Genomic DNA, 26,142 nt, shown 5'->3' on the forward strand with positions numbered 1-26,142 from the left:
CTGGGGGTGTTTGTGAGCCTTGTGCCTTCACCAGCTGCTCCTGGGCACCAGGGCAGTGCCTGGGGTGCCTCTCTGCAGAGCACAGGGCAGTGTGCTCTGTTCTGTTCCAGGCTGGGACAGCTCTTGGTCCTGCAGCCTGCTGCGGGCACCAGGCTTGGCTGGGCAGAGGAGTTCAGGGAGGACCTGGGACAGTGGGGACAGGGGGTACCCTCGGGTACCGTGTTCTGCACCGGGCTGGGGGCTGCATACCCAGCTGGTGCCAGCTGCGAGTGGGATCAAAGCCAAGCTGGGCCTGAGGGCAAGCTGGGAGTGCCAAGCCTGTGCCAGCCGTGTTGGTGCCATCAGGCTGGAGGTGTTGTCCAGTCAGACACCCTTGTGCCATGGGGGGGATCTGCCAGAGCATTCCCTGCTGCAGTCCCTGCCCATCCTGTGCCTCGGATGGGGCAGCCTTTGGCACTGCAGCCTGAGTCTGGCCAGGGTGGGCAAACGGCCCTCGCTGAGTGATGGGGTGGTGGGGTGTGCAGGGAGAAGGGCAGCCCTGCAGTTGGGCTGGTGCCCGTTGGGCTGGTGCCAGGGTCGGTTGGGGCACACTGTCAGTTGAACTGCTGGCAGTGTCAGGTGGGGTGCAGCCAGTGCCTGGAGGTTGTTGGAGGCTTGAGGAGTGCGACAGCAGGGAAGCAGCAGAGCCAGGTAAGACTGGGGTGAGCCAGGGCAGCAATAGGGCCGGGCAGCGATGGGGCAGGTCAGGGATGGGGCAGGCAGGGATGGGGCAGGCAGGGATGGGGCAGGTCAGGGATGGGGCAGGCAGGGATGGGCCAGGCAGGGATGGGGCAGGTTTGGGGCCACTGGGCCCAGGCAGGGCTGGGACTGGCAGCTTCCCCATGGCATGTGCAGAGGGAAGGCTGAGGGCAGGGCAGGGGTGGGATGATGGCAGTGTCAGGTCAGGGTGTGGGGTCGGCACAGCCCCTGGCTGAGCAGGGTTTCCCTCTGGACCACCCCAGGTGCTGGGGAGCCCGACGCTGGCAAGATGTCAGCCCCACAGGAGGATGAGAGGCTGGTCCTCCTCGAGAGCCTGGCCACGGCACTGCTGCGTGTCCGGCCGGACAAGTGGGCCAAGTTTGTGGCCAGCGAGGAGACTTCAGTCATGCTGGACAAGTTCTTCAAGCAGCCAGAGCTGCTGGAGCTGGTGCTGGTGCTGACCCCTGCCGGGCAGCTCCAGCCCACCACCTCCTTCCCACCTGCCCTGAAGGGCAAGGGAATCTACTGCGTGAAGAAGAAGGGGGAGAACGTCACCGGGGAGAACTGTCGGAGCACGCTGCTGGTGGGAGACATGGGCGCCTCGCCCGTGGAGCAGCTCATCACCGTGCTGCTGGAGGTGGGTTACCGTGCAGGCACAGGCGTGGGCTGAGCAGGGTGAGTGCAGCTCCCTGGCTACACTGCTGCCCTGGGACCCCCACTGTGGGCTGCTCTAGCCAAATTTCCAGGTGGGCTCCAAAATAAACCAAAGTTCACAGAAGAAAACTTGTGCCAAGTCCTCGCCCTGACCTTGTGGTGGCTCCCATCCTATGCTGAACAAGCCCCACAAGGACAGGAGCTGGCTGAAGCTCACCAGCCTGGTTTGCTTCTGGCCCCTACTGGATCACTTCCCCCCTGCAATTTTAGAATCTCATAATAATGCCCACTTACCTTTACCCTGCAGCTGGGAAATATCTAAGTGGATTTCCCTCAAACTTGCCATAAATATTCTCGCTGCCAGTCCAGAGCCCCCAAAAGCTGCATCAGCTCCAGGAGCCCCCACTATTCCCCCTCATTGCTGGGGGCCTTTGCTCACGTGCCAGCCCCTGACTCTGCCAGATGCATTTGCTGTGCCACTTCCAGCCCTTCCCACGCCAGGAGAGCTGGAAACCAGAGCAAAGGGCCTTGTGGTCACACTGATAAATACCAGCAAAACCCATCTGTGGCCAACAGAGCCGTGACTGCACTGAGACTGCTGCAGTGGGCAGCGAGAGGGAAACGCCCAGTGCCCTGCGTACAGGAGGTCACGACCGAGTGCCTGACCCAGCCCTGTCTCGCAGGTTGTGACCCCTCTGCTCCTGAGCCAGGATGAGGGTGCGAACTGGCCCAGGATTGTGGTGGAGGACGTCGTGCGCCACACTCAGCAGCTGCAGAACAAGATGTTCATGATGACCGGGAAGATCCAGGGGAAGCCACTGCTGCCACTGCCCGAGCACCTGGTCAGCTGGGAGGACTCAGGCGCCGCCCTGGACTGGTGGGTGGCTCCACTTGGTGCTAGAAAAGCCTGGCAGGAGCCCAGGACAGCATAAATCACTTGGGGAGGGATGGGAGCTGGGTCCCTGCACAGCCCTGGGCACAGCATGCCCTGCAGCAGACAGTGTTTGAGGGCAGGCATCTGCCCTGGCAGAGATGGCCACAAGCAGGAGTGATGGGTTCCCTAGGGCTGTTTGGGGCTCCCCTGGGCAGTTCAGGGCTCCCAAGGGGCATAACCCATCTGCCTTTCAGCCTGGTGGGGCCCATAGATGGCACAGTGCTGCACTCCATCGAGACCGTGATCATCGAGTGGTTCCAGCAGGTTGAAGAGATCTTCGGCCAGGACCCAGCGCAGCAGCTGCTGGAGGGGCTGCACCCCGTGCCCAGGGTGGAGTTTGATTTCTGGCAGACCAGGGTGACCAGCCTGGAGTGCATCAGTGAGCAGGTACTGTCTCCCCATGGTGGCCACGTGTCCTCGTGCTGAGCCGCCTGTGCTGATCCCGGTGCCTCTTCCCTCAGCTGGTCACACCCCAGGTGACAGTGCTGGCCAAGGCCCTGGAGAAGGCTGACAGCTGCTACTGGCCATCGCTGCAGAACATGTTCAGGGCCGTCAGTGGGGGTGAGGTCCCATGACAGGGTGGTGGCTGCCCCAGCAAGGTGTTCCCATCCCAACATGGGCTTTCTCCATGTCCTAGGTCTGGAGGAAGCCAATGATGTCAACCTGCACCTGCAGCCGCTGCAGGCGCTGCTGGAGGAGATGGAGCAAATGGAATACACCGAGGTAACTGATGTGTGGCAAAATAACCAGGCACAGCCTGGTGGCCTCACCTGGGCAGCAGAAGAGCCCCAGAGGCTGTGGGGGGACACATCCTCCCCACTGACGAGGCTCTGCTCCTGCAGCTGCGGCCCTTGGTGCCCAAGGTGCTCTGCACCATCTGCCTGCTCCGGGCTCACTGCGTGCACTACCACTCGCCTGCCCACATAGCCCGGATCCTGCAGGAGACCTGCAACTTCTTCATCAGCCTGGTACAGCCCCACGGCCAGCACTGACCCACCCCTGTCCCCTCCAGCTGCCTCTCGGGGGCAGATGTGGAGAATCCAGTCACGGGGATGTGGAGACACCCCAAACGAGGGAGCAGCAGAGCCCCCCTTGGGCGGGGGGGAGTCTGGGGCAGGCACGGGCTGCAGGCAACCACAGCAAGTCTGTGGGGGTGAAAGGGGCAGGAGGAGCCTCCACATCCTCCTGACACCCTGCCTGTGTCCGTCCCAGACCTATAAATTCCTGAACCCAGAGGACATGCTGAAGGGGCTGCAAGGAGAGCCCCAGGAGACCCTGCAGGGACTCAAACACGCCATCTCCGTCACAGAGAAGTTCTTCCAGTCCTACAGCACTTACTGCTCTGAGCTAACGACCACATTCTTCCCGGTGGGTGCAGGGATGGTGCAGGAACCTCTGACCCTGCACACCAGCACCAGGCTGACAGCCCCTCTCCCCTCCCAGGAGCAGGAAGAGCTCCGGGAGTTTCCCCCCCCGCAGATCTTTGGGAGGATGGATGCCTTCCTGCACAGGCTCAAGGCCATCAAGGTGAGAGCACAGCACTTCAGGCACAGTGCCAGCCTCAGTCAGGCCTCCCCTGCCCTGGGGATGGATCCTGGGCAGGCAGTGCCACAGGGGGGCTCAGCTGCAGCCTGGGGCGGGCTGGGGCTCTTGGCACGGTGGGACATCACTGGGAGTCGGTGCCACCATTGCCAGGGCAGGTTCCCCCAGCCCCGAGCCCCCACGGCAGGATGGGCACACCCCAGCCAGGGCACCGCTGTGGGGCTGCTGCTCAGCACCGCTGAGCTGGCAGGAGCAGCCCTGTGCTGGTGCTGCAGCTCCTGCAGGCTGGGACAGCGGGAGCCAGGGGAAGCATAAACCCCCTTTTATGCTTGCCAGGAGCTGTTCCAGGTTGCCATCGACTTCCAGAGGCTAGAGAAGACAGTGCTGGGAGGGGTGCGAGGGAACTTCCTTGGGACCTGGGTGTTGAGGATCTCTGAGGAGGTCTGTGAAGCCACCAAGGCTTTTGCTGACTGCAAATACGATCCCTTGGATCCCGATGAAGAGGTGAGCAGGCGCTGGAATGGAAATGTAATGGGTGCTGGAATGGAGGTGTTAACATTGCCAAGTGAAAAGAGAAAAACCTCTTGTGAGAACAGGCTGCAGTCACACATGGGACTGCCCCACAGCAGCACAGGGCTGGCTCTGGAGCACGTCATGGGGCTCTGGACCCTCTGCGTTCAGCAAACCCTTCCTGAAGGATTTGAGGAGGCGGCACAGGGGCTGTGCCACTTTAAACCATTTTGCTCTCAATGGCAGGAATGGAATAGAGACTTTGCAGAGTTCCAGAAGAAGGTTGAGGACGCAAACAAGCAGCTGGCCGCCATCTTCTGCCAGGGCTTTGACGACTGTAACCGGCTGACAGCTGCTGTGAAGGTACCTGTGCCCCAGCCCAGCACGGGCACAGCTCCCACGGGACCCGGGCGTCTCTCCCGTCCTGGGGGTGCTCCAGGGTGCAGGGACCTGTGCCCGCCTCTCTCTCCTGCAGCTGGTGCACATGTTTGCCACCGTGCTGGAGCGGCCCCTGATCAAGGCTGAGGCTTCCCCCTGCTACCTGGCCCTGCTGGGGATGTTCGAGGCGGAGCTGGAGAGCGTGAAGATGCTGTACGACACCCGGTTCGTGTCGCCGCCGCCCCCCAGGGGCGGCCCGGCCATCCACAAGAACATGCCGCCGGTGGCCGGGCAGCTGAAATGGGCTCTGGAGCTGCAGCAGCGCCTGGAGGGGCCGCGCAAGGACCTGCTGGCCATGAAGCACCCGTAGGTGCAGGTCCCCTGTCCCACGGGGACACCGGGCAGCGGGACCCAGCCCGGAGCGGGTCCCCTCCGTGTTCCGCTGCTTTCAGCGGCTTTCCTGCGGCTCCGACAGAGCCATGGTGGGTGCCGAGGCTGAGCTGGTGTCGGGGAAGTACGAGGAGATGATGGGGCTGCTGCAGAGCTACAGCAAGAGGATCTACGAGGAATGGGCGAGCGGGCCCGGCAAGGACTGCCACTTCAGCCTGGAGCAGCCTCTGCTGCAGAGGGACGCCGAGTCCGGCTTCCTCAGCGTCAACTTCAGCAAAGAGGTGCGTGCTGGTACGGCAGCCCCAGCAGCAGCAGCAGCAGCGCTCCCGGGGCTGCTCCCGGGGCTGCTCCCGGGGCTGATCCCGGGGCTGATCCCGGGGCTGCTCCCGGGGCTGCTCCCGGGGCTGATCCCGGGGCTGATCCCGGGGCTGATCCCGGGGCTGCTCCCGGGGCTGCTCCCGGGGCTCCCCGCGCTCCCGGGCGGCCCGGTGCTAACGAGCCCTCTCGTGTGTGTCTCTCGCAGCTCTCGGCCGTCCTGCGGGAGGTGAAGTACCTGCACATCCAGCAGCAGCAGGACATCCCCACCAATGCTGAGAACCTCTTTGCCCAAAATGAGACTTTCCAAAAGATAGGGGACAACCTGGCGCTCATTGTGGGCTGGTACAATCAGGCAGGTTCTGGAGGGGAGACAACCCAGCTGCTTTTCCAGGCTGGAAGGGACTGGGGGGGTTGGGTACCACAGGCACATCACTGGCACCTCAGGTCCCTGCCCCTCCTGAGGCTCAGCCAGGCCGTGGCTGCTGCCATCCACCACTGGTGGGGGGGGAACCCCGTTCCTCGGTGCTCACCTGTGGGTGTGCTGGCTCGGGTGAAGCACTCACCTGTGGGTGTGCTGGCCCGGGTGAAGCACTCACCTGTGGGTGTGCTGGCTCGGGTGAAGCACTCACCTGTGGGTGTGTTGCCCCAGGTGAAGCAGCAGCTGATGCCAGTGGAGCAGCCACTGCTGGCAAAGGAGCGGGAGGCCCTGGATGTCCGTCTGTCCAGTGCTGAGAAGACTCTGTTCTGGAGCCATGAAGGTACAAACCCCCACCCTGTCCATCCAAGGCTGGCAATCCTCCTTGTGCATTCTGGGGGTCACCAGCACCAACTGACCTCCCACCCCACCCTGGGGGTGTCTCCACAATGTGCCCGTGTGCCCATTTCCCTCCCAGGTGTCATGGAATATATCCAGGACATGAGGGAGACCCTGCACGACCTGCAGAGACGAGTCCAGACAGCGAAGCTAAACCTGCAGAGCATCACCCAGCTGATGGAGGTAATGTCTGCTGGCACTTCACAAGCATCCTTCTGGGACACATCCAGCTGGGACTGTCCTTTCCCTGGCCCAGCAGAGCAGCCCCATTCTTTCCTCCCTGCAGGACTGTGCAGCCACTCCCTTGTTCGGAAGAAAGGACAACAAGGAAACGGCGCTCCTGGACCTCGAAGGCAAAGAAAACGCCATAGCTCAGCGCCGTGCCCTCATCGAGAGCACGGGCGAGAAGATCCAGGCCATGGTGAAGGTGGGACGTGGCCCTGGAGCCCTGCATGGCTCACAGGGGTGTGAGGAAGGGCTTGAAGCAGCATCAGGAGCCGATGCCTTTGCTGGGTGTTCACTCCTGGCTGGTTCTCTCGCGGCAGGAGAACGCAGAGATGTTTAAGGCTGATGTAGCCTCACGGATATGGCACAGCTATGTGGCACACATCGACAAAATCGTGTTGGATGGGCTCTGCAGGCTCGTTCACAGGTCCCTGCAGCTGCTGCTCACCAACATGGACCCCGAGGTAGGTGCTGCTGTTGCGGCAGTGGGTGTCCCGGTGCTGGGCTCGGGGTGTCCCTCCGCTCACTGCCAGCTCGGTCAGTGCCAGACGCGGCTGTCCCCGTGCTGCCTGCAGCCTGCTGTGTGGGGCTGTGGGGCAGGGAGCCGCACACAGGCCCTGGCCCGTTTCAGGCGCAGGTGTCGCCGCTGTTCGAGGTGCGCATGGAGCTGTCCGAGGGCCGCGTGCAGTACCAGCCCTCCCTGGAGGTGGGGGCCGGCGACAGCTTCTTGGTGCTGGTGGAGGGGCTGCTGGGGGACACGGAGGGGGTGGCAGCCTCCATGCCACGGCTGCTGGAGGGGGCGATCAGCTACAAGGTGAGTCCGTGGCGGGCAGCAGCTCCCAGCTCAGCAGGAAGGGGCGAGGGGGGCCGTGTCCCAGCCCGTCCCTGAGCTCTGCCCGGCCCTTCAGGCGGCGCTGGAGGAGCAGCAGGATCTCCTGAGGATGCAGGAGCAGCTGATGTCGCTGGTGGTCAGCACCATGGCAGAAGGTGAAGAATTCAGTGCCAGCTTTGAGGAGCACTCCCACCTGTGGAAAGAGAGCCCCGAGGAGTTCCTGCAGCGCTTCCTCACCTTGGACAGTGCCTCTGAAGAGGGAGAGGCAGAGCCCAAAGGAGAGCCAGAGAAGCCCTTGGCACCTGGGATACCGCCCCTGGCACTCTTTCAACAGGAGGTGTGGGATGGGTGCCTGGAGATGTGCTGGGTGCTTGGGTGCTCTGGAGGACACTGGGTGCCCAGAGAGGTGCCAGCCACAGCCTGTGACCTGTTCTTGTCCCCAGATCGATGTGCTGGAGGCACTGCACGAAGAGGTGCTGGAGTTTGAGGAAACCAGGGTGTTTGGGGGGTGGCTGCAGAGCGACTGCCGCCCCTTCAAGAAGGCGCTGCTGAGTGCCATCAAGGGCCACAGCGTGGTGCTCCGGCAGTACCTCGCCCAACACGTCACCAGCAGGTAAGGCCTGGTCAGCCCTGGCACAGGGACGGGGTGCTCCCACCGACTGAAGGCCAGCTAAGCTGTGGCACAGGCACCACCGTGCGCCAGGGCAGGGCTGGCCCAGGGACACAGCCCTGGAAGTGCAGGTTCCAGGGAAGGTTCCAGGCACCTTCAGGGGTGGGTGTCTGGGGGGTCATGGCCTGCAGAGTGAGCCCCAAGCCCCAGGGACACCTGGTGAGCATCACTGTCCTCTCAGCCTCGAGGAGCTGCAGAATTTCATCAAAGAGTCCACTGCTGGCTTGAGTAAACCTCTGGAGGAGGGAGACTATGAAGGACTGGTGGAGGTGATGGCGCACCTGGCGAAGGTCAGGGAGAGGCAGGAGGTGACTGACATGATGTTTGAGCCCCTGAAGGAGACGGTCGCGCTGCTCAAGACTTACGGGGACAAGATGCCGGAGGAGATCCACCTGCTGCTCCAGGTGGGCTGCTAGGGTGTGGGGGGCCGGGCAGGGGCTTGCTGGGGCCAGGCTGGTGACCCCACGTGGTGCCCCCTGCAGAAGCTGCCCGAGAGCTGGGACAACAACAAGAAGCTGTGCCTGCGGGTGGCGGACAGCGCGGCGCCCCTGCAGGCGGCCGAGGCCGCCATCCTCCGCAGCAAGTGCCAGGACTTCGAGGTGCCAGCCAGGGCAGGGAGGCAGCTCCTGGGCAGCTTTGGGAGGACTCTGCTGCTCCTCCCAGCTGCCGGATCCTGGCTGGCCTCACGAGCCCCATGCTCCCACACAGGTGCAGCAGCTCGCCTTCCGGGAGAGCTTCCAGGGAAATGCTCCTTTCTCGTACACAGAACCAGAGCCCTACAAGTCACTGAACAGGGTAAGGAAGGGGAGGACACCAGGGCCACTGCTGTCCCCACTGGCACTGCAGGGCCACCCTGACATTGGGTGCTGGGGAGGGGCAGCTGCTCCAGGTCTGGCTCCAGCTCCCAGGCTGACAGGGAGGGTCTGGACCTGCAGCAGGGATGGAGCCCCTGCAGGAACAGGGACATGTCCCTGGCACACAGTCCCTGCTGACACTTCTTGCTTTCCTCCATCCAGCAACATAAGAGCATCACAGTCTTGGAGAAGGAAATGGAAGCCCTGGCCACCTCAGCTGCTCTGTTTGAGGTGTCAGTCCCAGAGTACAAACAGCTCAAAACGTGTCGCAGGGAGCTGCGCCTGCTGAAGGACCTCTGGGACATGGTGACCCTGGTATGTGCTGCGCTCTGGGAGCAGGGCACAGTGCCCAGCGCTGTGTCTAGGCAAGGGCTGGACAGCAGGCTGCTCGTGGCTGGCATGGGCACCCAGCACAGGCACCTGGTGCCAGCTGGCCATTGCCAGCCAAAGCTGCGGAGCTGTTGCGGCTTCTCAGAGAGCTCATGGCCATCAGAGGGAGGATGAGACATGGGGCAGGTTGCTACACTTAGAGCAGGTCTGCATGCTGTGTGCATGAGTGGGGCCCTGGTGGGCACACAGGGCATACAGGCACTGGGTATGCTGCTCCTCTGCCCGGGCAGGAATGCTCCTGCTAATCCCATGTTGTGCAAATGTATCCTGGCTCCAGGTGAACATGAGCATCGCCAGCTGGAAGACAACCAAGTGGGCAGAGCTTAACGTTGAGGATATGGATATTGAGTGCAAGAAATTTGCTAAAGACATCCGGGGTTTGGATAAGGAGGTGAAGGGCTGGAACGCGTTCACGGGGCTGGACAGCAGCATGAAGAACATGATGACCTCCCTGCGCGCCGTGAGCGAGCTGCAGAACCCAGCCATCAGGGACCGGCACTGGCAGGAGCTTGTGCAGACAGCCAAGGTGCTCCCGAGCCCTCCTGCCCATCCCTGGCCCAGGAGGCTCCCCAGATCCGCACCCAGCAAGGGAAGGGGGCCATTAGGCTCAAATCTGGCCACATGCAAATATTTGTGTGGGGTCTCTAAATGTGGGTGTTAAAGAGCTTGTCTGGGTGAGCTGCTGGACTCCTCTCTGTGGAGGGGAGCCCATGGCCCAACCACGCTGGTTCTGCTCCAGGTGGAATTCACCATGTCCGAGAACACCACCCTGGCGGATCTGCTGCAACTCAACCTGCACAAGTTTGAGGAGGAGGTTCGCGGCATTGTGGACAAAGCGACAAAGGAGGCTGGGATGGAGAAGGTGAATGGGGCTCAGCTCCTCCCCTGCTCTGCTAGACCCCTGTGCCAGTGCGACTCTGTGGCTGCCAGGCCCTGTGTTCCGGTTCCTGGAGTCCACAGGGAGCACACAGAGCTCATGGAGCCATGCCTGGAGCCAGCACCCCTCTGTCCCCCTCCTTCCCCACAGGGGCTGGGCCCTCACCACGGCCCCCAGCTCATCCTCCTGCCCCAACCACAGGTGCTGAATGCCCTGGACACTACTTGGGCAGGAATGCAGTTTGAGTATGAGCCCCACGGCAGGACCCAGCTCCCGCTGCTCAAGATGGATGAGGCGCTCATTGAGACACTGGAGGACAACCAAATGCAGCTGCAGAACGTGTTGGCATCCAAGTACCGAGCCTTCTTCCTTCAGAGGGCACAGGACTGGCAGCAGAAGCTGTCAACCACTGACACTGTTATCAACACCTGGTTTGAAGTACAGAGGAAGTGGAGTCACCTGGAAACAATCTTCATAGCATCTGAAGACACACGGAGTCAACTGCCAGAGGAGTCGAAGAAATTTGACACCATTGACGAGGATTTCCGAGTGCGAAGCCCATTCTCCCTCTCCTTTTCCTTGCAGCTCTCTGCCACTTCGGGGTGGCTGAAGTGTTTTTCCTCTTCAGGATCTAATGGCTGATGCAGTACAAACTCCCAACGTGATCGAATGCACCAACAAGCCCGGGCTGCACACCAAGCTGGAAGCACTGCAGGACAGGTAAGGAAACCGTGATCCTGGTGAAGCATTTGGGAGGCCAAAGGAATGGGTTGGTTCTCCAAAGCATCAGCAAGGACTGAGCAAAGGGTAAAGCTGATGTATGGGGGTTAATGCAGGATTTTCCGTTTTCTGCCAGGTTGGCGGTCTGTGAGAAGGCCTTGGCTGAATACCTGGAGACCAAAAGACTGGCTTTTCCCCGGTTCTATTTTGTCTCCTCTGCGGACCTACTGGATATTTTATCCAAGGGGACCGAGCCCCTTGAGGTATAGGCTGTGTGTGAGCATGGGGCTGAGTCCTGTGCCATTTCCCTCCACTTGTTTGAACAGTTTTAGAACATTTCTCACTCCTATGGGCACACCACCATCCCTGCTCCGCCTTCCTGGGGGTGCAGTGCCCAGGGAGCGCTCAGGGGTACATCCAATGCTGATCACCCCTCTGCAGGTGACGGGGTCCTGACAGTGGCTGTGCTCTGCTCTCAGGTGTCCCGGCACTTGACGAAGCTGTTTGACAGTTTGGCCAAGCTGAAGTTCCAGGAGGGCGCAGACAAAAAGCCCCTGAAGGTGGCCCACGGGATGTTCAGCCGGGACGGGGAGTACATGGACTTCGATGCAGACTGTGACCTGTCTGGCCAGGTCAGCTGAGCTTCGTGGAGGCTGGGGAAGGGGGCAGGCTGAGGATGGGGTGAGCCTTTTGCTGGCTGTGCTCTAACAGCCTGGCAGGAGTATAAAAATACAATTATAGAGATTTTTGGCCAAAAGCTTTGGCCAAAGAAATGGCACCTGCATTGTTGGTACAGAGCAGCACAGTGGTGTGAACCTGCTCAGCCTCCCCGTCCCTCGAGGGTTGCAGGGTGCTTACCCCTGGGCTGTTTGCTCTCAGATCGCCCCATCATATCCCATGGGATGTGCCCTGCAAGACTGGCACTGGGCTCTCTCTGCGGGGCATTGCCAGGTGCAGGGAGAGGTTTGTGGGATGTGCCCTGTGGGACTGGCACTGGGCTCTCTCTGCGGGGCATTGCCAGGTGCAGGGAGAGGTTTGTGCAGCCTGGCTGGGCTGGAGCTGCCCGCTCAGCTCTGCAGGTGTGCCCCTCAGGTGGAGGTGTGGCTGAACCGGCTGCTGGAGCGCATGCGCTCCACGCTGCGCAGCCTCATGCCCCAGGCCCTGGGCACCTACGAGGACAAGCCACGGGAGGAGTGGGTGTTTGACTACCCAGCACAGGTGGGTGCTGCTGCACAGGGCCGGGCTGAGCTGGCCCTGAGAGGGACAGAGAGCCCCGGGAGGCACAGGTGCCCACCCTGAGCCATGGCGGGTTCCTCTTCATGGCCGTCTTGTCCCCATGGTTTGCTGCAGATCGCTCTCACGTGCACCCAGATCGCCTGGACCACAGAGGTTGGAGTTGCCTTTGCGAGTCTGGAGAAAGGTTATGAGAATGCCCTGAAGGATTATAACAAAAAGCAGGTTGGCATCTTGTGCACCCAACTTGGAGCCAGCCCAAGCCCCTCTGCCAGGCCAGGGGTCATTGAGAGGTGAGCAAACGAGGGCATCATCTCTATGCCCAGTATTTCTGTCCTTGCCCAGATCGCTCGGCTGAATGCCCTGATTTCCCTGCTCCTTGGGAACCTGAGTGCTGGAGACAGAATGAAGATCATGACAATCTGTACTATTGATGTCCATGCAAGGGATGTTGTGGGCAAAATGATCCAAACAAAGGTGAGCAGCCCCGAGCAGGGTGTGTGGCTGTCCCAGCGGGCTGGGGCGGGCAGTGCCAGTGCCCCCCGTGCCCGCCGCCTCCTCAGCCAGCTGCTCCGCAGGTGGAGACCTCGCAGGCGTTTGCGTGGCAGTCCCAGCTGCGGCACCGCTGGGATGACGGGGAGAAGCACTGCTTCGCCAACATCTGCGACGCGCAGCTCTGCTACGCCTACGAGTACCTGGGGAACACGCCCCGGCTGGTGATCACCCCCCTGACCGACAGGTGAGGCTCCGCTCCCCCGGCCCTGCCCCGGCCCCGCTCAGCCCCGGCCCTGCCTGCACAGGTGCCACATCACCCTGACCCCGTCCCTGCACAGGTGCCACATCACCCTGACCCAGTCCCTGCACGGGTGCTACATCACCCTGACCCAGTCCCTGCACAGGTGCTACATCACCCTGACCCAGTCCCTGCACCTCTACATGGGGGGGGCCCCCGCTGGCCCCGCGGGCACCGGGAAAACAGAGACCACCAAGGACCTGGGCCGGGCCGTGGGCATGATGGTCTACGTGTTCAACTGCTCCGAGCAGATGGACTACAAGGTAGGCACAGGATGGGGGCACCCAGGTGAGAGCCACGGGGTGTCTGAGACAAGGGACCCTGTGTTTGGGAGCCCAGGGGAGCCTCGGCAGGAAGGCTTTATCCCTGTGGGGAATTTCCCTCGGGAAGAGCACAGTCCGTAAGGCACAAGCAGCTCTCAGCGCTCGAGTTCTGTCACCAAATCCCCCATTGCAGCTGCCATGAGGGACCGCAGTGCCTGAGCCCTGTCCCTCTGCTCTGTTTCTCTACAGTCCTGTGGGAACATCTACAAAGGACTTGCCCAGACTGGCGCTTGGGGCTGCTTCGACGAGTTCAATCGCATTTTGGTGGAGGTCCTGTCTGTCATTGCCGTGCAGGTGCGTGCTGTCCCCACAACACAGTGGCACCAGCTCACGTCCTGCATGCTGCCCCAGCTAAACCTGACTCGCAGGACAGTTCGGCACTGTTCTCTCCACTCTGTCCTGTTTGGACACAGGGTGGGGGATGGAAGCACAGCAGTGCAGGGGATTTGGGCACAGTTAAACCTCACAGCCCAGCTGTGTCCATCCTGGTGACCTGTCACCCCCCAGCTCTGCCATCACTTGGGACAGGGAGGTGGGGTGATTAGGAAGGAGCTGGTTTAAGGGCAGCTCTCCTGCTGCTGTGGCTTCAGCAAGACCTCAATATTATTCCTGGCAAAACCAAACCCTCAGGCTCACCTTGGGGAGCAGTCAGGGCCAGCCAGGGCACTGGGCAGGGAGCCAACACCTCTGCTCACCTGGCAGGTAAAATGTATTCAGGATGCAATCCGTGGCAGGAAGAAAACATTCAACTTCCTTGGGGAGACCATCTCACTGGTCCCATCGGTGGGGATCTTCATCACCATGAACCCTGGCTACGCCGGGCGCACAGAGCTGCCCGAGAACCTGAAAGCTCTGTTCAGGTGGGTCAGTGCCAGCTCTGTCCAGGTGGGTCAGTGCCAGCTCTGTTCAGGTGGGTCAGTGCCAGCTCTGTCCAGGTGGGTCAGTGCCAGATCTGTTCAGGTGGGTCACTGCCAGGTCTGTCCAGGTGGGTCGGTGTCACTGCAGCCCTTCTCTCCGTGCTGGCACTCCTGTGCCACACCCATAGCACCCTCAGCCAAGGGTGGTGGCCCAGGTGTGAGGGAGCCCTTGGCACCACAGGACAGTCCTGTCACTCCCCAGAGGGGGCCAGGTGGGGTGAGCTGGGCTGCTCAGCAAGGGGAGAGCATGCTGGGGTGGGTCGCCACCCTCAGCTAAAATCCAACTGAGAGTTGACCAAAAGTTGGTGAAGCACTGGAAGGGGAGGCACAGAGATGCTGTGGGACCCTGTCCTTGGTGAATCTCAGCCTGGGACTGCAGAAGGGCTGGTGTGCCCCAGCCTGGTGGGACATGGGCCCTGCATGGAGAAGGAGTCTGGGCAGGAGACCCCAGCAGGTGCAGCTGCAGCAGCTGAGTGTTCGTCACACTGGAAACCTGGGGGCAAACCCTGGGACCTGTGGGACGGTAAGGACGTGGTAAGCAGCCCTGACAACTGCAGCTGCTCCTCTCTAGACCCTGCGCTATGGTGGTCCCCGATTTTGAACTGATCTGCGAAATCATGCTTGTGGCAGAGGGGTTTCTTGATGCCAGGCTCCTGGCAAGGAAGTTCATCACTCTCTACACGCTCTGCAAAGAGCTGCTGTCGAAACAGGTAATTAACAATATTACACAGTGCTGGCTGGGAGAGGAAAGAGTCCATTTGATCCTCAAAGCTGACACACTGTGGGGGGATTGCTGGTGGTGACACACAGTGACAGCTCTGCACAGCTCAGGTCTATGGCTGGACAAGATCCGCTTCTACCTTTCTGCAGAAAGATGTATCATATGGCACCTTTCTGCCTTAAAGAAGGAATCAAGAAGCCCAAAAGTAGAATAAGATGGAATTAGAATTAGGCCAGTTAAGGCGAGAGCATTCAGATGTTATTCATCTCAAGAGAGGTGATTTACCCTATAAACGTGCCTCCAAGGAGGAAGTCAGATTCCCAGTTCCCAACCACCCCCATGACTGAAAGAGGCTTCTCCTGTAGATGAGCTCAGTTTAGGTCCAGCCCAGTGGGTGCCGTGTGGATGACCTGGCTGATGGACAGGGTGTTCCTCTGCAGCGCTGTTTGAAGCAGTTGTCCCTCACCAAAGTGAAATGGTGATTCTCTGCTTCCTGTCACAGGACCACTATGACTGGGGGCTGCGGGCCATCAAGTCCGTGCTGGTGGTGGCAGGCTCCTTAAAGAGGGGGGACCCTGGCTCTGCAGAGGACCAGGTCCTGATGAGAGCTTTACGAGACTTCAATATCCCCAAGATCGTGACAGATGACTTGCCTGTGTTCTTGGGGCTGATTGGAGACCTGTTTCCAGCACTGGACGTTCCCAGGAAGAGGAACCTCGAATTTGAGAAGGTGCAAGCCCAAGCAGGGCACCATCACCAGAGATGTGGCAATCCTGGCAGGATCCAGAGGCTGATGCTCTGTTCAGCGCTCCTGGGGCAGCCAGCTCATCTCCAGGGCCTCTCCAAGGCTGCTGGTGGTCAGTGCCTGCTCTCCCTCCCAGGTGATCCGTGAGGCCGTGGTGGAGCTGAAGCTGCAGGCGGAGGAGAACTTTGTGCTGAAGGTGGTGCAGCTGGAGGAGCTGCTCCAAGTGCGACACTCCGTCTTCGTCGTCGGCAACGCCGGCTGCGGCAAGTCCCAGGTAGGGCCAGACCATCCCGAGGACACGGGGCCCCCCTGGCCTCGGCCAGGCATATCCTGTGGCCTCCCACGGCTCCTTGGTGAGGGCTGTGCAGCCCCCAGCCCTGCCAGAGCAGGGTTTGGGCAGAGGACAGCAGGGCCAGGCCCTCGGGCACCGTGTGCCAGCCCCTGCAGCTGAGCAGGTTTGGGATCACAGCTCAGGGGCTGCCCTGAGAGACACCCCCAGGCAGAGCAGAGACAAAGACAGAGAGCAGACAGGGGCACGCTCTCAGGGTTGATCCTGGGCATGCTGTGGTGCTGGCAGGATGACAGACAGGGCTAGGGCAGGGCCTGGGCTCACACAGTGCCCCATCCAGGGGCCGGCTCTGCTCAGAGAGCTCAGGGCTTGCCCAGAAGTCCAGGTGGGAGCAGGGCCCCATGGCCCCACTGCAGGCAGAGGCTGCTGAAGGCTGATTGCCCTGGTGGGGTCAGCACCTGTGGCTGTACCATCCTCTCTGCACAGGTGCTGAAGTCGCTCAACAAGACGTACAAAATGCTGAAGAGGAGGCCGGTCACGATTGACCTGGACCCCAAGGCTGTGACCTGCGATGAGCTGTTTGGGATCATCCATCCAGCCACACGGGAATGGAAGGATGGTGAGACACCAGTGCTGTGAGCTCAGTTTGTGGGATGTGAGATGGGATGGGAAGACTTTTCCTTGGGGCTCTTTCCTGGAGTGGGACAGAGAAGGAATGTGTTTCATGGGAGCACCAATCCCACGTGTCCTCCAGCAAAGGGCTGTGTGTGGAGAGGAACAAGCTGAGTCTCTCTGTGGGGCAGGTCTGTTCTCCACAGCCATGCGTGACCTGGCCAACATCACACATGATGGGCCCAAATGGATCATCCTTGATGGAGACATTGATCCAATGTGGATCGAGTCCTTGAACACAGTCATGGATGACAATAAGGTTGGTGCCATCACACCCCAGGGGCTTTGCTCGTTTGTGATCTCGGGGGGACCAGCTCCAGACATTCCCCACAATGAGCCACTTCCCCCAGGTTCTCACCTTGGCCAGCAACGAGCGCATCCCCCTCACTCCCACCATGAGGCTCATCTTCGAGATCAGCCACCTGCGGACGGCCACGCCGGCCACCGTGTCCCGGGCTGGAATCCTCTACATCAACCCTGCAGACCTGGGCTGGAGCCCGTGAGCTGGGACGGGATGGGATGGGATGGGATGGGATGGGATGGGATGGGATGGGATGGGGTGGGGTGGGGTGGGGTGGGGTGGGGTGGGATGGGATGGGATGGGATGGGATGGGATGGGATGGGATGGGATGGGATGGGATGGGATGGGATGGGATGGGATGGGATGGGATGGGATGGGATGGGACGGGACGGGACGGGGTGGGATGGGATGGGATGGGATGGGATGGGATGGGATGGGATGGGATGGGATGGGATGGGATACTTGCTGCAGCCCTGTTTGTCTCTCCCACAGCATTGTGGCCAGCTGGATTGACACAAGAACAGAGAAGTCTGAGAAGGCTGCTCTGACGATCCTCTTTGACAAGTACCTGCCACCATGCCTGGAGAAGCTCAAGTCTGAGTTCAAGACAATCACTCCTGTTCCTGACGTCACAGCCATACAGACAGTTCTGTCCCTGCTGGAATGTTTTCTGACACCCCAGAATGTCCCACCAGACTCACCCCGGGAGCAATACGAGCTCTTCTTCGTCTTCGCCTGCATCTGGGCCTTTGGTGGAGCCTTGTTCCAGGACCAGGTACAGCCAAGGGACTGCCCAGCACTGCTGCCCTTCTCTGCATCCCATCCTGTGGCTGGGGTCTGAGTGTCTCTGTTTTGTCCTCCAGCTGGTGGATCACCGCCAGCAGTTCAGCAAGTGGTGGCTGTCGGAATTTAAAGCCATCAAGTTTCCTAATCAGGGGACAGTTTTTGACTATTACATTCATCCCAAAACGAAGACATTCAATCTCTGGGATGAAAGAGTGCCAGCGTTTGAGCTCGACCCCGACATCCCCTTACAGGTATTTCCCACGAGTGCTGTGTTTATTTGGTTTGTTTGACTGTCACTCCACAGTCTCCCCCTCAGTAATGTGTGGAGCATCATCAGGATTCAGACTGGTAGCATCCATCAAACCTGATGGCTTCCAGGGTTCTCTTTACCCCACAGAAGCCTCAGGCAAAGGGCTGTGAGTTCCATGTCTCCTTTACCTTCAGATTAACCTGCAGCTTCAGAGAGTCTCACAAAATAGCTGTGACTATTGCCTGAGTGCAGAATGTCCTTTAGCACTCCATTTTTGTTTCCTACAGTGGCATCTTGCAGGGGTTATCTAAGCTGTCAGGGAAAAGGGTGAGGAGCTGTGGCTGTGTGGTGGTTTCAGGAGCTGTCCATGTTGTTCTGTGTAATAACTTGGTTTTGGTCAGAAGGTCTTTAGAACAGCAGAGCACACGAGAGGTGTTGCTTTAGAGAGGGACCAGGTTTGCCTGCAGAGAGCACCGTCTGTTGGAGCTGCCAGGAGCGCTGTGCAGGGCTCTGGCACGCTGCCCCGACAGAGGATCCTGCCTCTGCCAGTGCCAGGGCAATGCAGGGACTGACAGAGCCTCTCCCCAGGCGGCCGTGGTGCACACCACAGAGACCATTCGCCTCCGCTACTTCATGGACCTGCTGATGGAGAAGCAGCAGCCGGTGATGCTGGTGGGGAACGCAGGGACAGGAAAGTCAGTCCTGATGTGGGACAAGCTGGAAGCGCTTGGCACAGATGAATACCTGGTGCAGTCTGTGCCCCTCAACTTCTACACAACCTCGGCCATGCTGCAGGGTAAGGCTTGCAGAGGCAGCAGCTGCCCCTACACTGGGCTGTGCTGCAGGGTCCTGCAGTGCTGACCCCCACTCACCTACTCCTCTCGCTGCAGCCGTCCTTGAGAAACCCCTGGAGAAGAAATCAGGGAGGGTTTTTGGCCCACCTGGCACCAGAAGGCTGATCTACTTCATCGATGACATGAACATGCCAGAGGTGGACAAGTACGGCACTGTGGCACCACACACGCTTATTCGGCAGCACCTGGACCACGGGCACTGGTGGGTGCTGGAGGGGCACAGCACGATGGGGGGAACCTGTCCCCCTCCCCGGGGAAAGCGTCACGGTGCCGGTCCCCGCACAGGTATGACAGGAGCAAGCTGACCCTGAAGGACATTCGCAACTGCCAGTACGTGGCCTGCATGAACCCGACCGCGGGGTCCTTCACCATCGACCCACGGCTGCAGGTGGGCAGGGCCTGGGGGCACGGCTCTGCCTGCCACACTCACCCTCCAGGCACCAAAGCCCAGAGGGTGCAAAGAGGCAGGGGACCCTGCAGTGCCAGCTGGCTGCGTCAGCCCCTGTGGGACCAAGTGCCCATGTCCATTTGTGCCCTTTCTGCAGCGCCACTTCTGCGTGCTGGCCGTGTGCTTCCCCAGCCGCGAGGCTCTGAGCACCGTGTACGGCACCATCCTGCAGCAGCACCTGGCCCGCCACAACATGCCCATGCCTCTGCAGAAAATGCAGCCCAAGCTGGTGGCAGCAGCGCTGGGTGAGCCTTTGCCACGCTGGGGTGGGACGAGCCCCTGGGGAATGCACTGCTCGGGGGTCTCTGGGGACCTGGAGCCTGCTCACCGCCCTGTCCTGCCAACAGCCCTGCACCAGAAGGTTGCTGCCAACTTTCTGCCAACAGCCATCAAGTTCCACTACATCTTCAACCTGCGGGACCTCTCCAACATATTCCAGGTATGGGAGCTGTTTCTTCTAAACCATCCTTGTTCCTCCCTTTCCTGATCCCACATCCTTGCAGCATACCATGTCCCTGAAAAGGGCCTTGGCCTCTCCCCAGAGCAAACCTTTGCAATCAGCTCTGAGCAGCACCAAAATAACCCCAAGGGCTGCGGGATTTGTTTGTCAGGGGCTGCTCTTCTCCACCCCTGACTGCCTGAAAACCCCCGTGGACTTGGTGCGTCTCTGGCTCCACGAAGCAGAGAGGGTGTATGGAGACAAGCTTGTTGATGAAGAGGATCAGTACAGCTTCAAGAAGGTGATGACCGACATCAGCAAAGCCTCCTTTCAAGTGAGTTGTGCTGAAAAGTAGGGTGCTCCAGCCCAGTGGTGCCCCCAGGTGCCCCACAGCTGAGCCCCACAGCTGGAATTGCCTCTCCCAGGAGATCAATGAAGAGCTGATGTTCGCCAAACCCAACATCTACTGCCACTTTGCCCAGGGCATGGATGACTTCAAGTACATGCCAGTGACGAGCTGGGCATCCCTGAGTGGCCTGCTCGGGGAAGCCCTGGACAGCTACAATGAGGTGAATGCAGCGATGAATCTGGTGAGTGCCTGTGGCAGGCAGGTCCGCCCTGAAAAGATGGGACTGCAGCACTGCACTGCTTGGCTGGGTTGGTGCATTACGGGGCATTCACTGCTTTTTCTGCCCTAATCCAGAACACCAAACCTTCCCCTCCTGTTTTCTTCAGGTGCTCTTTGAAGACGCAGTGTCTCACATTTGCAGAATTAGCCGGATCTTGGAGTCTCCTCGGGGCAACGCGCTGCTGGTGGGGGTGGGAGGCAGTGGGAAGCAGAGCCTGGCTCGGCTGGCAGCTCACATCAGCAACCTGAGCGTGTTCCAGATCACGCTGAGGAAAGGCTACGGCATCCCAGACCTGAAGGTAGGAGCAGCCTTGGACCCTGGCTTAGGGCCACCTGCTTGGGGCTGGGTCCTGCACCGGCAGTGACGGCACCTGGGGGGGCTCACCAGGCTCTGCTCTCCTTGTGACACTGTGTTTGCACACGAGGATCCACAGGTGACACCCCTGAGTCCTGCCCCAAGGGGCCACAGTGCTTCCCCAGCCAGGCATGGGCAGGAGCTACTGGTGACACCGGGGGTGGTGGTGTGGGCAGCCCTGGTGCTGGACCTGTGCCTGGGCAGAGCACCTGGCACCAGCTCCTTCCCAAAGGCTCCTTCCTAAAGGCTCCTTCCCAAAGGCTCCTTCCCAAAGGCTCCCTTCCAGCTCTCTGGGGCAGCCCAGGGCTGCTCCAAACTGGTCACTTCAGGGAACACCTCGTGGGGGTTGGACTGGGGGGTGACAGTTTCTCTCTGTCCCAGCTGGACCTTGCCTCCCAGTACATGAAGGCAGCTGTGAAGAACATCCCCAGCGTGTTCCTGATGACAGACTCCCAGGTGGCTGAAGAATCATTCCTGGTTGTGATCAATGATTTCTTGGCGTCTGGGGAGGTGCCAGGCCTCTTTCAGGATAATGACATGGAAACCATCATCGGGTCCATGAGGCCTCAAGTGAAGTCCCTTGGATTGGAAGATACAAAGGAAAACTGCTGGAAATTATTTATAGAAAAAGTCAGGCGCCAGTTGAAGGTGGGTGTTTGCTCTCCAGGTTGATTTGTCTGTGCCCCTGATTTGCCCCATCCAAAACCTCTTTGCTACAGGCCTCAGAACACTGAGGTTTCATCCCAGGATGGTGGGTTTAGGCAAAAGGTGCTGTCAGAGACTCCCCAGGTGCCCCCAGCCCCAGAGGCACAGGGCAGAACAGCCCTGTATTGACCTCCCTGGGGACAGAGCAGATCAGTGGCTTCCACAGCCACAGACCATGCTGGGCACTCCCAGGGACACCCACAGGAGCACTGAGCTCAGCTGCTGACTGCAGGCACCAAAGGGAACCCAGTTCTGGCCCTGGTCAGAGCCAATGGGAAGGCAGCAAAGCTCAGGTCTGCAGCAGAATCCTTGCAGTCATGTGGAGCCCCCAGAGACACTGCCCCACCCTGGCAGCAGGGACACCCCCTCAGGCACTGCTGTTCTGCCCCAGGTTGTCCTCTGCTTCTCCCCCGTGGGCTCCACCCTGCGTGTGAGGGCCAGGAGGTTCCCAGCTGTGGTCAACTGCACGGCCATCGACTGGTTCCACGAGTGGCCCGAGGACGCCCTCGTGTCCGTCAGCAGCCGGTTCCTGGAGGAAACACCGGACATCGAGGTGAGCTGGGACCCAGCACAGCTGCTGTCCTAGGGCACTGGGGAGCCCGGGCTGCACTGGGCAGTGAACTGCACCTCTGCTGCTCTCTGTGTTTCGTGTGCCCAGGGATGAGGGCCTGGCATGACCCAGAGGGCTGGGAACAACCAGCTGGGAATAGGTCTGGGATAAGTTTGCAGCTGGTTCCAGTGTCAGAGCCTGCAGCCCTGTGCTGTGCTGCTGAGGATGAACCCTCCCTTTCCATTCTGTCCTTAAAACACCTGCACAGGCAACAGCCTGGGGACAGCAGCTCCTCCCCACACAGGGATGTCAGGGACAGAGCTGGGCATGGGAACCAGCACCAGTGCCTTCACCACCAGCTCTATCTCAGCTCTGCGTTGTGCTGCTGATGAAAGGGGTCACTTTGCTCTGGCCTCTATGGCTGCACACAGAGCCAGCCTTGCAGGAGGGCTCTGTGCAGCCACTGCACCCCACAGCCACCTGCTGCAGCAGCTCCTTCTCTGTGCTCTCTGTGCAGCCAGAGGTCAAGGCCTCCATCAGCCAGTTCATGTCCTTCGTCCACACAAGCTCAAAGGAGATGTCCAAGATCTACCTGGCCGTGGAGAGACGCTATAACTACACCACGCCAAAGACCTTCCTGGAGCAGATAAAGCTCTACCAGAACCTGCTGGCAGATAAAAGGAGCAACCTCTCCAGCAGCATTGACAGGCTGGAGAAGGGGCTGATGAAGCTGCGGAGCACAGCATCACAGGTGCCTGCCCACAGCCCCTCCTGTGTGTGCATCATGCCCGCTCTGGGTCTGCCACAGGGGGAGAGAGCAGGCACGTCCCTGCAGGATGGTCACAGTGTCTGTGAGGTCCCCAAGCCCCATACTGAGACACTGCTGCTCCACCAGGCAGGGCTTGGCAGGATCAGCCCTTTTATCTGCTCCGTTTCTTCCCTCATTGAGGTGGATGACCTGAAAGCCATGCTGGCAGTCCAGGAGGTAGAGCTGAAGCAGAAGAATGAGGACACAGACAAACTGATCCACGTGGTGGGCGTTGAGACAGAGAAGGTCAGCAAGGAGAAAGCCATAGCTGATGAGGAGGAGCTGAAGGTCGAAGCCATCAACAAGGTGCGAAGTGCTGAGCTGGTGTCACACGTGGGACAGGGCAGCGTGAGCTCTGTGGTTAAAGCCACTTGCCCCATGCCGTGTCCTCCCTCCCCAGATAGTGGCTGAGAAGCAGCAAGCCTGTGCGAGCGAACTGGCAGAAGCAGAGGTGGTGCTCTCGGCCGCCCGCGAGGCCCTCGACACGCTCAACAAGGTGGGTGAGCTCTCAGGGGAGGCAGGTGCCCAGCCAGGGCCGGCAGCCCTGGGCCAGGGGGATGCTCAGTGGCCCTGTGGTCCCTCCCCAGTACAACCTGACGGAGCTGAAGTCCTTTGGGGCCCCACCACCAGAGGTAGTGAATGTGATGGCAGCTGTGCTGATTCTGACGGCTGAAAACGGCAAGATTCCGAAGGACAAGAGCTGGACAGCAGGAAAAGTCAAGATAGGAAAAGCAGACACCTTCCTTGCAAGCTTAAAAAACTATGATGGGGAAAACATCCCTGAGGCCTGTCTCAAGGCATTTGAGTGAGTCCATGGCTGGTTCCTGCCCCTTCACAGCCCCTGCCACCAGCTGTCCTGGCAGGGCAGCCAAGGGGACACAGAGCCCAGCAGGGTTTGGGGACAGGGGCGGGATGCAGGCGCTGGCCCTGCTCTGCCCCGCTGCCACCCAGAGGCAGCCCAGGCGCCGGGAGGAGAGGGACAGCTGCCGGCAGCTCCACAGCACGGCTGTCCTCCCACTCCAGGCCCTACCGGAACGACCCCAGCTTTAATCCCGAGTTCATCAAGTCCAAGTCAACGGCCGCAGCAGGGCTGTGCTCCTGGTGCCTCAACATGGTGCGCTTCTACGAGGTGCACTGCACGGTGAAGCCCAAGAGACAGGCAGTGGCCGATGCTGATGCCGAGCTGGCAGAGGCGCAGGCGAGGCTGAGTAAAATTAAGAGCAAAATTGCGGTAAGTGTGTGTCCCCACAGCCCCCAGCCACGAGCCCCTCAGTCACCAAATGAGCAAAAGAACTCCGTGAACCCAGAGCCAGGCCCAAGCACTGGGCTGGGCTGGAGATGCTGCAGAGCTCTGGGACCATGGAGCTTCCCATATGGGCAGGGAATAGCTCTGGGGCTGTTCTCTTCCAAAGGCCCTGAATGAAAATCTGGCGACTCTCACTGCTCAGTTTGAGAAAGCCACAGCAGAGAAGATCAAATGCCAGCAGGAGGCTGATGAAACCAACAAAGTCATCAATTTGGCAAACAGGTACCATGCAAACATTGGCTCTGAAGCACCAGGGCAGGCTGCTGCTCCCTGGCATTGCCTGGTGGCTGTGACACCAGGGCCATGGGAGCAGCAGAGCCCCCCATACCCTCCCCAAATTAAAAAATTCTGAGATTAATCAGGCCAGACATTCAGGGCGGAGGCAGCCATGGAGATGCTGGGTGACAACGCCCCAGGTCACCATGGCTGAGTTGCCACCCACCCCTGGCCTGGTCACAGCACCATCCCCATCCCCTCCTACCCCTAGGCTCGTTGGGGGCCTGGCGTCTGAAAACGTGCGCTGGGCTGAGTCAGTGGAGGATCTCAGAGAGCAGGAGAAGACGCTGTGTGGGGACGTGCTGCTGGTCTCCGCCTTCGTGTCCTACATCGGATACTTCACCAAGAAGTACAGGGCTGAGCTGCTGGAGAAGCACTGGGTTCCCTTCCTCCAGGGGCAGAAGGTGAGAGGGTGCAGGTTCCACCCCAGAGTGCCTTCCCCCATGCCCTGCAGCACCGGGGGCTCCCACGCCTGCGCCAGGCACCAACAGCCCCTCCCGGCAGGTGCCCATCCCCATCACCCCGGAGCTGGACCCCCTGAGCCTCCTCACGGACTCTGCCGACGTGGCTGCCTGGAACAACCAGGGGCTGCCCAGCGACCGCACGTCCACCGAGAACGCGGCCATCCTGTGCAGCACGCAGCGCTGGCCGCTGCTCGTGGACGCCCAGCTGCAGGGCGGCAAGTGGATCAAGAACAAATTCGGGGAGGACCTGCAGATCGTCCGCCTGGGCCAGAAAAGGTGGGCCAGGGGCTGCGGGGCGGGCACAGGCCCAGGCTGCACCAGCTCCCCTTTCCCTGCCACTGAAGGGTGCAGAGTCAGGGCAATAACATCCCCCACCAGACTGAGGGAACCCAAGGGCAGCAGCCCTGAGTGGGTACCCGACACCTCCAAAAGCTCTGTGGGGGACTGGCAGAGCACAACAGGGTTCCAACAGGACACAGTGGGTGGAAAGCACTCTGTGAGCCCCCCACAGCAGCCCAAGCCCCCCACAGTGCACAGGCTTGCCGTACACACCTCCCCTGTCCCCCCTCAGATACCTGGACATCATTGCCCAGGCGGTCTCTGAAGGACAGACACTGCTCATCGAGGACATCGGGGAGACCATCGAGGCAGTGCTGGACCCGCTGCTGGGCAGGACCTTCAAGGGCAGGTCAGCACACCCCAGTGCTCAGGGGTTTCACCTGCCCCAAGCAGCCACTGCTGCCCCAAAATGCTGCTAGATGCACCTTCACTGTGGGCAGCTTGGGAGCCTGATCCTTCTTTTGCTTTGGCCACATCCCCCAGTGCTCTCCAGTATGTCCCATGGAGGGACTGAATGTGGCCTGGTCCTTGGCATCCAGCTCATTTAGTGACTCAAGGACATGTTCCCTGAGACACCTGCCATATGGAAGGGGAACTGCACCCCAGAGGCCGTGAGGGGCTGTGGCAGGGCAGTCTCCAGCTCCTGTTCCTCCATCCTTGCCCTGCCAAGTCTGGTTTGGTACTTCTGCCCTTGCTGTGCCTTTTCCCAACCAAAGAAATTCATCCCAAGTGGCCAGGAACGGCACACAGGCTGAGGGCATCTGTGGTTGATGAGTTACTGCCCAGTGTGCGGGGGATTAATTTGTTTAATTAACTGAACAGATACATTAGGATTGGAGATAAAGAAGTAGAGTATAACCAGCAGTTCCGCCTAATCCTGCATACCCGAAGTTTCAACCCGCACTACAAGCCAGAGGTGCAGGCTCAGTGTACTCTCATCAACTTCTTGGTGACACGGGAGGGCCTGGAGGACCAGCTGCTGGCTGCTGTGGTGGCCCGGGAGCGGCCAGACCTGGAGGCCCTGAAGGTACAGGGGCTAGAGGGGCTGGTTAGAGGGGTGGGGAGGCTCTGAAGGTACCACCTTCCCTCGCAGC

The 26,142-nt window shown here is 60.3% G+C and overlaps 1 protein-coding gene across 1 annotated transcript in view; it reads left to right on the top strand.

Moving 5' to 3' along the window:
- Positions 1-1,027: 1,027 nt before the first annotated feature.
- Positions 1,028-26,142, top strand: part of DNAH17 (dynein axonemal heavy chain 17) — a 32,439-nt gene continuing 7,324 nt past the window's right edge. Inside the window, exons 1-65 of the mRNA XM_030961852.1 lie at positions 1,028-1,375; positions 2,076-2,269; positions 2,521-2,713; positions 2,788-2,887; positions 2,964-3,049; positions 3,169-3,294; positions 3,539-3,694; positions 3,770-3,853; positions 4,205-4,372; positions 4,625-4,741; positions 4,854-5,122; positions 5,232-5,427; positions 5,670-5,816; positions 6,114-6,222; positions 6,358-6,461; positions 6,565-6,705; positions 6,824-6,967; positions 7,135-7,317; positions 7,412-7,672; positions 7,779-7,948; positions 8,187-8,409; positions 8,488-8,604; positions 8,714-8,800; positions 9,022-9,174; positions 9,527-9,775; positions 9,989-10,111; positions 10,328-10,675; positions 10,755-10,846; positions 10,983-11,109; positions 11,326-11,478; positions 11,939-12,064; positions 12,197-12,304; positions 12,425-12,556; positions 12,658-12,818; positions 12,979-13,135; positions 13,385-13,489; positions 13,898-14,055; positions 14,684-14,822; positions 15,336-15,563; positions 15,715-15,852; positions 16,354-16,486; positions 16,671-16,798; positions 16,890-17,038; positions 17,333-17,615; positions 17,704-17,877; positions 18,465-18,672; positions 18,767-18,932; positions 19,016-19,118; positions 19,276-19,423; positions 19,526-19,617; positions 19,790-19,951; positions 20,043-20,207; positions 20,353-20,544; positions 20,982-21,248; positions 21,697-21,858; positions 22,373-22,606; positions 22,805-22,969; positions 23,064-23,159; positions 23,251-23,468; positions 23,687-23,894; positions 24,076-24,191; positions 24,457-24,649; positions 24,750-24,985; positions 25,281-25,397; positions 25,871-26,075. Coding sequence (XP_030817712.1) covers positions 1,028-1,375; positions 2,076-2,269; positions 2,521-2,713; positions 2,788-2,887; positions 2,964-3,049; positions 3,169-3,294; positions 3,539-3,694; positions 3,770-3,853; positions 4,205-4,372; positions 4,625-4,741; positions 4,854-5,122; positions 5,232-5,427; positions 5,670-5,816; positions 6,114-6,222; positions 6,358-6,461; positions 6,565-6,705; positions 6,824-6,967; positions 7,135-7,317; positions 7,412-7,672; positions 7,779-7,948; positions 8,187-8,409; positions 8,488-8,604; positions 8,714-8,800; positions 9,022-9,174; positions 9,527-9,775; positions 9,989-10,111; positions 10,328-10,675; positions 10,755-10,846; positions 10,983-11,109; positions 11,326-11,478; positions 11,939-12,064; positions 12,197-12,304; positions 12,425-12,556; positions 12,658-12,818; positions 12,979-13,135; positions 13,385-13,489; positions 13,898-14,055; positions 14,684-14,822; positions 15,336-15,563; positions 15,715-15,852; positions 16,354-16,486; positions 16,671-16,798; positions 16,890-17,038; positions 17,333-17,615; positions 17,704-17,877; positions 18,465-18,672; positions 18,767-18,932; positions 19,016-19,118; positions 19,276-19,423; positions 19,526-19,617; positions 19,790-19,951; positions 20,043-20,207; positions 20,353-20,544; positions 20,982-21,248; positions 21,697-21,858; positions 22,373-22,606; positions 22,805-22,969; positions 23,064-23,159; positions 23,251-23,468; positions 23,687-23,894; positions 24,076-24,191; positions 24,457-24,649; positions 24,750-24,985; positions 25,281-25,397; positions 25,871-26,075 — 10,740 coding nt within the window. The remainder of the gene's footprint in view (positions 1,376-2,075; positions 2,270-2,520; positions 2,714-2,787; positions 2,888-2,963; positions 3,050-3,168; positions 3,295-3,538; positions 3,695-3,769; positions 3,854-4,204; positions 4,373-4,624; positions 4,742-4,853; positions 5,123-5,231; positions 5,428-5,669; positions 5,817-6,113; positions 6,223-6,357; positions 6,462-6,564; positions 6,706-6,823; positions 6,968-7,134; positions 7,318-7,411; positions 7,673-7,778; positions 7,949-8,186; positions 8,410-8,487; positions 8,605-8,713; positions 8,801-9,021; positions 9,175-9,526; positions 9,776-9,988; positions 10,112-10,327; positions 10,676-10,754; positions 10,847-10,982; positions 11,110-11,325; positions 11,479-11,938; positions 12,065-12,196; positions 12,305-12,424; positions 12,557-12,657; positions 12,819-12,978; positions 13,136-13,384; positions 13,490-13,897; positions 14,056-14,683; positions 14,823-15,335; positions 15,564-15,714; positions 15,853-16,353; positions 16,487-16,670; positions 16,799-16,889; positions 17,039-17,332; positions 17,616-17,703; positions 17,878-18,464; positions 18,673-18,766; positions 18,933-19,015; positions 19,119-19,275; positions 19,424-19,525; positions 19,618-19,789; positions 19,952-20,042; positions 20,208-20,352; positions 20,545-20,981; positions 21,249-21,696; positions 21,859-22,372; positions 22,607-22,804; positions 22,970-23,063; positions 23,160-23,250; positions 23,469-23,686; positions 23,895-24,075; positions 24,192-24,456; positions 24,650-24,749; positions 24,986-25,280; positions 25,398-25,870; positions 26,076-26,142) is intronic.

The sequence above is a fragment of the Camarhynchus parvulus genome, chromosome 18, assembly GCF_901933205.1.
Source record: "Camarhynchus parvulus chromosome 18, STF_HiC, whole genome shotgun sequence".
Taxonomy (NCBI): domain Eukaryota; kingdom Metazoa; phylum Chordata; class Aves; order Passeriformes; family Thraupidae; genus Camarhynchus; species Camarhynchus parvulus.